Below are 12,075 nucleotides of genomic sequence, written 5' to 3'. Positions count from 1 at the left end.
TGTGTCCTTATTCTATTGTCTTATGTGATACTTTGTTTACTGGTATTGTCTAATCTGTAAACAATGTTAGGCAGTATATACACTTATATTAGTCATGTCATGTAGTCATATTTTTATTCTATTACAACTTTAAGGAAGTCTACAGGGTGGACGGCCGTCACTCATGACATTAGTTGTGCAGGTCCGTATCTTCTAGCCAGCTGGTTTAAATAATGTTACCTGTTAAGAGAGTAATGACCAGAGGTGGGACCAAGTCAGTGTTTTGCAAGTCTCAAGTAAGTCCAAGTCTTTATACCTCAAGTCCCGAGTCAAGTCTCAAGCAAAGACACTCAAGTCAAGTCAAGTCAAGTCTCGAGTCAAGACAGGCAATAGTCAAGTCAAGTCCCAAGTCTGAAACTTGGAATTTCAAGTCCTTTCGAGTCTTTTTTTTTTTTTACCAATGTTGCAGGTATATTTTAAATGTAAATAATAGACATGCGTTCTTTTTTAAATCTGTATTCTCCTCAAATCTTGATAAAACATGTGCAACTGAAAACACGAAGTATAAAAAAAAAAATTAAAATTACACCTCTTTATTGCACAGTTCAATTTGTTAAACTTGGCTGCAAAAATATTCATACTTTAAACTACAATTTTCCAGAAATAAATATTCTGTGAAAAAGTCATAAGTAGAACTCATGTTCAAATAAAAAGTGCTGATATTTTCACAGTACAATACAAAGAACCATAACAGCATTTTCTTGGAGAACATGTGTGAGTGACACAAGACAAACAAATACAAGAACTGAACAATTAACAGGAATCTGCAACTTTAGACATTTCAGTAAACTATTCTGCATTGCATTTGCTGGCCAAAAGTCTGTATGTCATTTGTGCACGATGAATGATGTCCCCATAGCTGAAAACTCGCTCCACATTTGTCAATATATTTTTTCTCGACGTAGATGTCTTCAAATACACAATCCATGCTGAGATAGAACTGGATATTATGATGGTGACAGAGAGAGGCTCTCTTCCCCGAGTTCAGATACAGAACCCAGGGTTGCCAACTCTCACGCATTGAGCGTGAGACACACGCATTTGACCGTCTTCACACGCTCTCACGCCACACATCCGATTTCTCACGCCGGAAAAAAATCTAGTTTATTTACCTCTGATCCACATCTATGATTCAATGAGTTACTAGTTCGCTCTGGCACCAACCACTGGCGATCGATCGATCGCGATATAATACTTAATTTGTGTCCATTTTACACCCCGCCCGGTAAAAATTTACGTTCGCCAACCCCCCATTTGATTGGTTGTGCTGCAGCTCATGCACACACACACACACACAGCGAGTGTGGAAAAGCAGAGGACTGGTCTGCGTCAGAAGGACGGAAATGAAATTAATGGGGCGCACTTTATAAATATTAATATGCGTTTTAAAATTTAGATTTGGGGTAAAAAAAAATCAAGTATTTGCAAGTAAACAGGTTCAAGTCCAATTCAAGTCCCAAGTTATTGGTGTAAAAGTCCAAGTCAAGTCTAAGTCTCTGAATATTTTTTCAAGTCAAGTCAAAAGTCTTAATATTAATGACTCGAGTCTGACTCGAGTCCAAGTCATGTGACTCGAGTCCCCACCTCTGGTAATGACTATGTTAAACTCACCTCAACTTTTACATTCATTTAACCCAACGTGGCCAAAAGAGTTGTCACTGTTACAAACACCTATGTAAACCGCTTATATGGATTTAATTATGTGTGTTAGCTAATTAATTTCATGTAAAGAAATGGACCATTGTTTTTATAAGTGAGGCCTATAATTCCTGGCTTCTTAGCAACGTAAGATATGGGGTGTTAACATTTATGTGTTAACATGTTCATTTATGTTATTTTCAGTATTTTTAAGCATCTATAGTAAATACTAACACTAACTAATACTAATACTAACTCTTTCTGCCTAAAAGGAATCTTGCAGAATAAGAAAAAAATGTCCACTAAAAATGAGTAATAAGCTTTTTACAGAATTTGAGATTTTTTTGTCTTGGTTTCTATATATTCTATCTGTATATCCAGATACCTCATCTAATCTTTAAAGGTGTCACGGAATTAACCGTGTTTACTTTGGCATATTTGAATAAGAAGAGCTCGGTACATGGAAGTGACACTATTAACCTCAAACCGTGTTGTCATCTCCTCCGTAAAACCGGGTCATAAAATGGACCGATTCCAAAAACCCCATGACTGATTAAAATTTACGCCCCTAACATTTTCACTCCGCAGCCCAAGTCCTAACGCTCATGAATAATTCATTTGATCTGCATTCGTCATGGACGTTTACTCCAATAACAGGTGAAACTAGTTCCTCGTGTATTGTTAAGAAGTAAAACAGCAAAGGGCTTGATTTATGTTCACATTTAACAGGACGTCGGACAAGCTGTTTTCTCTGCACATTTCAATCTAGACAGTTTCTCAATCCTTCTCAAATAACTTCAAGATCACTTCGCTCACTGTTTGACACTGAGGAGAGGCAGTTCCAACTTACTGGCATCAGAAGCCCGACTACAAACGGTATGTTTAGTGAAATAACAGCTCGTTCTGTGTGGTTTTAATCGTTTTTGTTGGTTGAACACACATAGTTACTTTGAATTTTACAAGTGGGCGATCAAGTGTTGTGTTTTTAATGTTGTCAACATCGAACTTGAATTGTAGATAATGCTACTCTTAAGTTCTAATAAGACGTAGCTCTGAACGTACATTAATTCAGCTCAACTTAAACTCCCCTCCTCGACTTTTGCAGATGCATCTCAAAAACTAGAATATCATCAAAAAGTGTATTAACTTATTACAGTAATTAAGTACAAAAAGTGAAAGGCATATTTTAAATAGATTCATGACATGAGTGACCTCTTTCTAGCCAATAAAAACCCACATCATTATCTCAGAAAATTAGAATGTTATATAAGTGAAAAACTGAAAAAAAAATTATTCAGAAATGCTGGCTTACTGAAAAGCATGTACAATTAATGCACTCAATACTTTGTCAGGGCTCCTTGACGAATTACTGCATCAATTACCTTAATTTCCCAATGAAATGCAAAATGTATAGTATAAATATGCATACATTTACACTGCCATCTTCTGGTGAAATATATAATGCTGCGGTAAACTGGGTGCGGGTGGGAAAATTTAAACACGAGCCGCATTTGGCAACAGAGTTAACAGAATTCACCGCCAGTGAACATTTCCACGCGGGTGGGCCGCACTTTGGACACCCTGTTTTACACCATCGACATTTAAACGGTCTCATTTGACATCGACACAATCTGGTGAAATCAGTTTTGTTTGAGTACTAATCTTCCAGTTCGGGGTCAGACATACGGTTAGATATCTAAACGCTCCGTGGTTCATTTATCACACACTTACACATTTACAATGTCATTGTTAAGAAGTTAACTAAAAGAAAAAAATTACAACTCATTGTGCTTTTTTTTACTCCAGAATGTAAAATATTGCAAGCCTGTTCTCACCTCACTTCACAGAGTATCTTGCCTTTTCCAGACACGATGAGACATAAAATATTGTGTGCCAACTTAACGTGTATGACAAAATGCCCTAGTGGGTACAGTAAGGGGAAAATATAGTCCTGTAGTGAAAACAGATTACACCTTATTCCTCCGATTAAAATGGTTTGGTAAGGTTGCGCTGTCTCACCTGCCCATGGACAGGAACCACAACCCCTGTGGCGCCAGGATGCCTAGCAAAACAACCGTAACCTGGCAGTAGATCACACCCTTTGCCTGATCGTCTGCCTTTCTGACCCATTTCCAGGACATCCTAGCTATCATAAATCCACAGACGGGAATACAGGAACTGCCTACCAGCCTTTTTTATTGCTTGATCTATGACCCTAAATTCCATCAGACTCAAAGTTACGAAGACACCCAAAAATGTCCATGCACATACCAAGGACAAAGGCATTTCCACAGACAAACTTATTTGCTAGAGCTGTAAATTTGACTTTGACTGTTCCAAGAACCATTTCCACTGATCTAGGAACAGCTGTGTTATTCCATTTTCCATTGGCCCCATGTCACACGCACAGGCCCAGTTTTGTTTTAGTATAGTACTGTATTTGTTTGCTGGAACAGCTTTTTCCAACCCAGTTGGACCAATCAATGTGTAAGACCTACATCTCATTCATCATCAGGTGGTACCGGTAAAGTAATGCATCAGAACTGGATAAGGACACTTCTGTCTCCCATCTGCTAAGAAGGCTAGTATTTGTTCTATCTCGATTTTAGTGAATTCAACCCCTCTGGTCCTCATTAAGATGGTCCTCAATATTATTTATGCATTTCTACTTTAAATCTTATTACTCGATAAAGCAGACATACTCAACTGGCGGACCGCGGTCCGGATCCGGACCCGAACGCAGTCCTGTCCGGACCCAATCTCATTCCTGATTAACTGGATACGGTCAAAAAAAAAAAAAAGAAACACATTTATAATTTATGACGGGAGAATTAATTTTAAACCGGAGCATTATTTCAGGGCTATTGAAAAAACACTCCGTCACGAGTGTTACGTTTGCCACCCCCGCTAGACAACTTGCGTTCGCCCACCCCGCCGCCCCGGACCTCAGGTCACAGCTATCTGCCAAAATTGGAACGCGGAAAAATTTAGTTGAGTACCCCTGCGATAAAGATTCCCTTAGCTGCAACACTTGTGATTCAAGAGTTAATTTTTATTTTGGGTAGATGAGAACTTGTCAAACTGAACTAACAATCATTTAATCAAATAATAATTTGCATAAATTTGAGGTGTGTTCGCTCTCCACAGGCTGGATCAGTGAGAACTGCAATGCCAACGTAGATCCATCCACTCCAGCGCGGAGCCTGAGCTCTGACTTCATTGACAAGCAAGACAGGTACCACACAGCCTATCAGCACACACGACATCACACAACAGTAGGTAACAGCCTATCAGCACACACAACATCACACCACTGTAGGTAACAGCCCATCAGCACACACGACAGTAGGTAACAGCCCATCAGCACACACGACAGTAGGTAACAGCCCATCAGCACACACGACAGTAGGTAACAGCCTATCAGCACACACGACAGTAGGTAACAGCCTATCAGCACACACGACATCACACAACAGTAGGTAACAGCCTATCAGCGCACACAACATCACACGACTGTAGGTAACAGCCTATCAGCACACACGACAGTAGGTAACAGCCTATCAGCACACACGACAACACACCACAGTAGGTAACAGCCTATCAGCACACACAGGGTGGGGACCCAATTTGATCAATGTTCGATAGCCAGTTTAAGGTATTCATAACAATAAACCAATATAAATATACAACAGGGATGAACAAGACAAGAACATAATAGGTTTGCAAAATGAACAACTTTATTTATTGTTAAATTTCATTCTTTTAAGACATTTGAAACATTATGGTGGCATCATAGCTGCTAGCTTCTAAAAGAGAAGACTTTTGATAACCAAAGTGCTAGAACAGTTCAGTTTAAATGGCTTCACTCTGTAAGTAAGAATTTATTTTAAAAAGATTGCTCCAGGTGAAAAGAGGTTATCAAACAAAATAAACATAAGACACCAGGCCCCACCTATTGTTTGATTGACAAGTAAAGAGGGAAAGCGGAATGACGCCCTATAATTGCCTTATTTCCTTATTAAAATCCATCGGTAGATCATCGCACTATAATCTTAGTTCACACCACCTGCCAGCTACTGGGCTCTATTCAATCCAGCTCTACCAGAGAAAAGAAAAGTCTAATGGCTAAATAAAATCTCTACAAACTTATCAAAAAACAGTGCAGTGCACGGCAACACAGACTCTGCTCTAACAGGGATCACACATTTTCAAACACTATTTATTTTATGATTAAAATAATTAGTATGACCATCCAGTATTCGTTTGTGTAATACATACATGATTAATTCTGCAGTCAGAGGAGGTCTGACCTCTTCGTGTGTGAGTACATGTAACCCAGGAGGGAAATTTTCACCAAAACCTGAACAAAATAAATTTTAAAAGCCTTTTTACCTACAAACCACAGCAGTGTTAGGAAAACCCTGTGAGAACACTGACTGTTATAACAAGAACACACAGCCAACAACATACAGAAAGACTTTTACACTTTTTAGCCGATACACGTGAGACGGTTACAGTTGAACATGGAGGCTGTTTGCTAGCGCATACATTCAGTTCAACTATCCCTCACAACCTGTCGGCAGCAGAGCCGGCCACCAGAGGGCAGTATAGCAATCTCTCCGTGTGGGCCATGGCTAGTCCTTTAGGTCTTAACTGCGCTACACTGTAGATGCTTTTTCCCCCTTGGGTAACATTTCTGAATATAAAAGTGTGGGAATCTTAGAGCTATATGTGCACACGAGCAAAACATTTCTAAATGGGTTTGTTCATTTTAAATACAGTTTTCTGCAAACTTAGAAAAGAAGGTTCTTAAAATAAGGGGGATTACATGCATCAAAAGAATAGTACTCTGAATGATAAATTCCCATTTTGGGAACTGTTGAAATTCGCAGAGGACTTTGTGTAACACTCCCCTGTTTAAACAATGTTTTTTATTTCATGTACAAACCTACCAGCTATAATAATCAGGTATACAAGAGCTTGTGAAGTTTCATTCAAACTTTCTTAAAATGGTGAAAGCACTTTTAAAGTTTTCGGTAACCAGCGCTTTCTCAACCTAGCGGCTATTGTTACGAGTTTTTACACAATGTTAACTTATGTACAGAAAAAAAATCACCACATAATTTTTTTTGTTTTGTTTTAAAACAAACACAAAACGGTGTGATTTCCTCCTGATCAGGCAGGTCTGCGTGAGGGAGAAGGCGAGGAAGGAACAGGAAGAAAGTAAAAAGCGTCCTTGTGCCGTCTTTGGTCACAGGAAGTTGTGTGTGTGTGTGTGTGTGTGTGTCTGTGCATGTGTCTCGGTTTATGACGGTGTTTCTCTTTATCGAGAATTCTTCAAGGCTGTAGCCAAGATCCACTCCAGCATCTCTGATAAATACGGCACAGAAACATTTCTGATTTCCTGCTGGTCCATGTGAGTTCAGGAAGTACATTTGTTCTGGTTCCTTCAAAAAAAAAAAAAAAGCATGAAATATAACCTTTCAAGTCCCTCCAAAACCGGAAGTACAATTTTCCAGGTCCATATGTAGAATGGAAGCAAAATTTTCCAGGAACAGAACAGGAAACTGGATGGTGGAAAAGCAGTGTGTTGTCTCATGCTCATGCGAGAGTGGAGTAGATCAGGTGGGCGGTCCCAGAACACCGTCTCTGAATATGGAAGCTGCGGATACGTTTCTATTGGCCATATATTTCCATTTGACCAAGTTTTACTGGCCCCGCCCTCCGGAGTCAGATCAGAGATATACCTGCAAAAACGTGATCACACAAGAGCAGTTTCACAATTTCAATTCACAAAATCAGGATTTAGAGTTCACTTTAGATTTCAACTTAATACAATATCTGTCATATTGTGATGTATGACTTTATGAGGAAGTGAAGGTTATTTAAATGATCTGACCTCAGTGGGTGGGGAAAAAATAACTTCATCAAAAGATCAAAGTGAATGGAAGTTTATGAATTCACAACTACTGAGTTGTTTTTTTTTTTTTATTATATTATATTTTTCTTGTGGCTTTTAGTGGACAACCTGTGATGGAGTCCATGAGGGGCTAAAGCCCCAACTACTACAGCCACAGGGCTTACCTGCACATTCCAGACTGCATCTACGAATGAAACTTCTCCAACGATCTCTTCTCTTCCTTTCTCCTTGCCTTGGAAACATCTCCCTGTTCTCACACACACACACACACACACACACACACACACACACACACACACACACACACACACACACACACACAGAAAGAAAGCTGTGTTAGAGAAGCATTTTCTACAAGTCAGCAATTAGCCATGTCTCGGTGGCCATTTAGTAAACAACGCCGGAGCCCGCTGTGAGAGAAAGATCCATCACGCTGAAGGAAGAGAAATCTTTACAAAGACCAAAAACAAGAAGAACAGAACAGTGGGTGAGTGTCAGAGTCGTGAGCTCAAAGCAGGTGGACCAGAAGCCCCAGAGAAAGCAGCTGTAACAGCTGAAAACCCAACACCATCCACACCTTCCCACACACAGGCTGCCCCAGGGAGAGTGGCTGGGTCTGTCCATTAATTATCCATTAGAAGCTGAGCATATATGTGTGTGTGTGTGTATGTTAGCATGGGGATGACACTGAACTGTGCAATGCTGACATCCTGCAGGGATGCAGTTTGAAATTCCTGGTGTATTCGATGCACGTCCGTGTGTTAATAGTAACTTCATCACCAGGACAACACATCAGTGAAGGCTTTATACCAGGCTGCTGCATACTGACGTTTGGCTATAACTGGATTATGCAGTGCAAAAGAAAAGCTCAAAGAGGATTAGCTTTTTGAAGTGCCCTCTGCTGGTGATTCGAGGTAAAGACATGCAGTAACAATACCCGCACATCAGTGTTCCCCACCTGAACACACTCCAAGTTACATAAACACATCACGTAAAGTCACAGCTAACACCGCATATGTTTAGTACTCTTGTGTCCCCTGCAGGCCCAACATTTCCTGGATGTGCTGTCTGTAGGGCTGCCATGATTAGTCAACTAGTCACGATTATGTCGACTATTAAAATAGTCGACGACTAATTTAATAGTCGATGCGTCGTGTTTTTTTTCTCTCTCCATTAGGGTTGTCCCGATCCGATATTTGGATCGGATCGGCCGCCGATATTAGCAAAAAATGCGTATCGGTATCGGATCGGCAGACACGAGAAAATGCCGATCCAGACTCCCGATCCAGTTTTTTTTAGTCCAATCCCGGTTTTCCTGCGCACCCATTTAGATAATCCATTCTAGTTTTTGCTAGTGAGAGTAAAATCCGGTCCGCATTTTCCAGCACACCTTCAGCACACGAGCGTAGTTTCTGCCCCAATTTAGCTCCGTGGCATCTCGGACCGCCGTGTAAATTTGAAGTTATCGGTCAGTTGTGTGGGATTATTTTACCTTAAAGGATGACAAAGACGAAGAGGTAGAGTGCAACATATGCCACAGTAAAGTCAAGCGTTGTGGTAAAGCTGTAAGAACTTTTAATACCACCAATCTAATCAAGCATTTAGCGAAATACCACCATAAACAACATGACGAGTTTCTAATGAAAACCGAAGACAAAAAGAAAGGTCCTACACAACTAACACTGGCAGAAACGTTTGAATTGAAGGGAGTGTATAGGGGATGGAGCAGCAAAGTGTGGAGTAGAAGGCATTTTGCTTTTAATTAGTTTACGATATGTGCACGGATTTTTTTTTAAGCTTTGGTTTACACTTGTTCAAGAGCACTGATGGATGTTAATGTTAATAATAGACTATTTTCCACTCAGGTTGTGTGTGTTTTTTTAAAAATATAATTTACAATATTATTTGCACTTGTGGCTTTTTAATCCTTGGTTTACTGATGCTATTTCTGTTTGTTATTTAATATTTTGTCTATTTTGAGTTTATTAATTGCTAAATAAACAGGTCAGTTTCTCCTTACCAACCATTGTGTATTATTCAAACACACCTAATTCAGCTGGCTACTTGTTATCAAGAGTAAAACGCTTTTCAACATGAGTTTGACAACAAAGTAAGTTGGCTAAATAACTTTAAACTTTAATACATGCTCGGATAGGCCGGTATCGGCCGATATCGGTATCGGATCGGAAGTGCAAATAAATATCGGTATCGGATCGGAAGTTCAAAAAGCTGGATCGGGACATCCCTACTCTCCATACTGCTGCGGTCTTGTCTGCCTTTCTGTCCCTAACGCACATGCGCAGTAGTGGAAACCGAGGTAGACAGTGGACGACATCCCAGGACATTACACAGACTGGTATCATGGCTACCCGGCTACGAAACTCAAAAGTGTGGGATCATTTTCCGTAACCGGGTTCCGAAACGCGTGCAATATCTGCAAGGCAGAACTTTCCTTCCACGGCAGCACAACCGCGATGTACGAGCACCTGAAGCATGTTGTGGCTTATTGTGACAATGATGAAGAGGGACCGTCATCTCTGTAATCTAAATCGCTAGTTAGCTGCTAACGTTACCGTAAACAGAGCGTTAACTTTGTACTTTAGTGATGGCGATTTGTTTCATTAGCCTTAGCATGCATTCGTGTGTTTTCTGTAATGTCAGTGAGACCAAAACTTTATTTTTGTGAATAATTCCTTAGTTTCAGGTACCTACCTAATTTGATTTATATGTAGCTACGTTTGATGCCAGAGACAAATGAAAGAAAGAAAAACCTAAAAAAAAAAAATCTTTATTAATGTATTTATTTTTGCGTTGTTTAAGCCAGTGCCTTATACTTATTTTAATAATTGTTGCAACAAGTTGCATATTTCATTAAAGGTTTAATGAACTATGATCTTAATTGTTTTTATTTTTAGCTGAAATCTAATGATGATTATATAATAGCAGTTGCATTCTAGTGTGATAAGCTGTATGTTTTATATTCAATTAACGCACGATCCGATTAGTCGACTAATCATAAAAATTAATCGGTGATTAGTCGACTATAAAAATAATCGTTTGTGGCAGCCCTAGCTGTTTGTGATCGTGTCCCTGGGTCCTAGTGCTCACGCCCAGACCACGGCACACCCGCCACTCCTCTCATCACCCCATGCTTCTGTCCGTTTAACTGGCATTTGCCACTGTGCCCAGACAGTGCTGACCTTAGATGGCAGAGCTGCGTGGGAGTCGGGGCTCAGCCGGCCACAGCTCTCCCCCAGAGAGAGAGAGCTGGCGTGGGCCAGGCCCCACTCCACACCCTCCCCTCCCGGGGCGGTCCCAGCCTCCACCCGCCGGAGCACCTTTCGGATGATCTGTTGAGAGGTGACGAAGGTCAAAGGTCACAATGGCAGGATGAAATGGGGCTTTTGTATTTGCACAGGTGAACAGTCCAGAAGGATTAAAAAGAGAGGAGAAGAGAGGAGAGGTCTTAAGCGTGTTGAGATGTGAGAGATCTTGGAATCTCAAGCGTGTTGAACCTAGTTTAGAGAAAAAGAAGCGTTGCAAACACAAATGTAAATGTCACCAGTGAAAGACAGAGGCAGAAAAAGAGAGAGAAGAAGGAAGACAGAAGAGAGAGAGATGAATGAAACAGGGTGAATGAGTGAATGAGACAGGGTGAATGATGCTGTATTACTTTTTTGTGGGTGACGTTCCCCTCCTCATCTACACAGTACTCCTCGGTAACACTCTCTGGTGGAATTCTCCATGCCATGTCACCCTAAAGCAAGGGAGATTTTAGTCCACCGTCCATAACCCCGCCCCTGTGTACGCCCCCGCCCCACGACTCCGCCCCTGCCCTCACGCTTATACACGCTGGATATGCATAGGCTTGGAAGAACGGTCATAGTAAACCACAGTCTAAAAGAAAAGGATGTGATCGAAAAGGAAAACACGCAGAAAAAGAAAAAGATTTTAGTCCACCGTCCATAACCCCGCCCCTGTGTACGCCCCCGCCCCACGACTCCGCCCCTGCCCTCACGCTTATACACGCTGGATATGCATAGGCTTGGAAGAACGGTCATAGTAAACCACAGTCTAAAAGAAAAGGATGTGATCGAAAAGGAAAACACGCAGAAAAAGAAAAAGATTTTAGTCCACCGTCCATAACCCCGCCCCTGTGTACGCCCCCGCCCCACGACTCCGCCCCTGCCCTCACGCTTATACACGCTGGATATGCATAGGCTTGGAAGAACGGTCATAGTAAACCACAGTCTAAAAGAAAAGGATGTGATCGAAAAGGATCCCCCCCCCCCCCCCCCCACACCCCACACACACACACACACACACACACACTAGGTAGAATGCAGGTGATCGAGCATGCAAGTGTCCAGAAATCCCCAGACCATGTGTTTATTGTGACATTACAATCCGAAGCCACAAGCACCAGCGTGGAGGACAGACAGCCAGGTCTGGCCACCCAGCACCACCTCCCCATCATA

General features: G+C 41.2%; 2 protein-coding genes across 11 annotated transcripts in view; one reads left to right on the top strand and one right to left on the bottom strand.

Moving 5' to 3' along the window:
• The window catches only part of LOC143480792 (uncharacterized), a 123,806-nt gene that overhangs the window by 79,657 nt on the left and 32,074 nt on the right, over positions 1 to 12,075 (top strand). Inside the window, exons 1-2 of one of the 2 annotated variants that reach the window (XR_013121879.1) lie at positions 2,258 to 2,553; positions 4,825 to 7,121. Coding sequence is in view for 1 of the 2 variants with exons in the window: in XM_076978632.1 (XP_076834747.1) it covers positions 4,825 to 4,912 (88 nt within the window). In the remaining variant the exon portion in view is untranslated. Of the gene's footprint in view, positions 1 to 2,257; positions 2,554 to 4,824; positions 7,122 to 12,075 lie in introns of those variants that run through there. The other variant, XM_076978632.1, reaches the window with a different exon arrangement.
• The window catches only part of ank3a (ankyrin 3a), a 103,924-nt gene continuing 97,241 nt past the window's right edge, over positions 5,393 to 12,075 (bottom strand). For 7 of the 9 annotated variants that reach the window (XM_076978624.1, XM_076978625.1, XM_076978626.1 and 4 more), the window contains 2 exons: positions 7,762 to 7,844; positions 5,393 to 7,424 (listed from right to left, as the gene is read on the bottom strand). In XM_076978624.1, coding sequence (XP_076834739.1) covers positions 7,782 to 7,844 — 63 coding nt within the window. In that variant the 3' untranslated portion in view covers positions 5,393 to 7,424; positions 7,762 to 7,781. Of the gene's footprint in view, positions 7,425 to 7,761; positions 7,845 to 9,845; positions 10,948 to 11,270; positions 11,355 to 12,075 lie in introns of those variants that run through there. The other 2 variants (XM_076978623.1, XM_076978622.1) reach the window with 2 other exon arrangements.

The sequence above is a fragment of the Brachyhypopomus gauderio genome, chromosome 17 (assembly GCF_052324685.1).
Source record: "Brachyhypopomus gauderio isolate BG-103 chromosome 17, BGAUD_0.2, whole genome shotgun sequence".
Lineage (NCBI taxonomy): Eukaryota > Metazoa > Chordata > Actinopteri > Gymnotiformes > Hypopomidae > Brachyhypopomus > Brachyhypopomus gauderio.
This window is presented reverse-complemented; position numbering and strand designations above follow the sequence as displayed.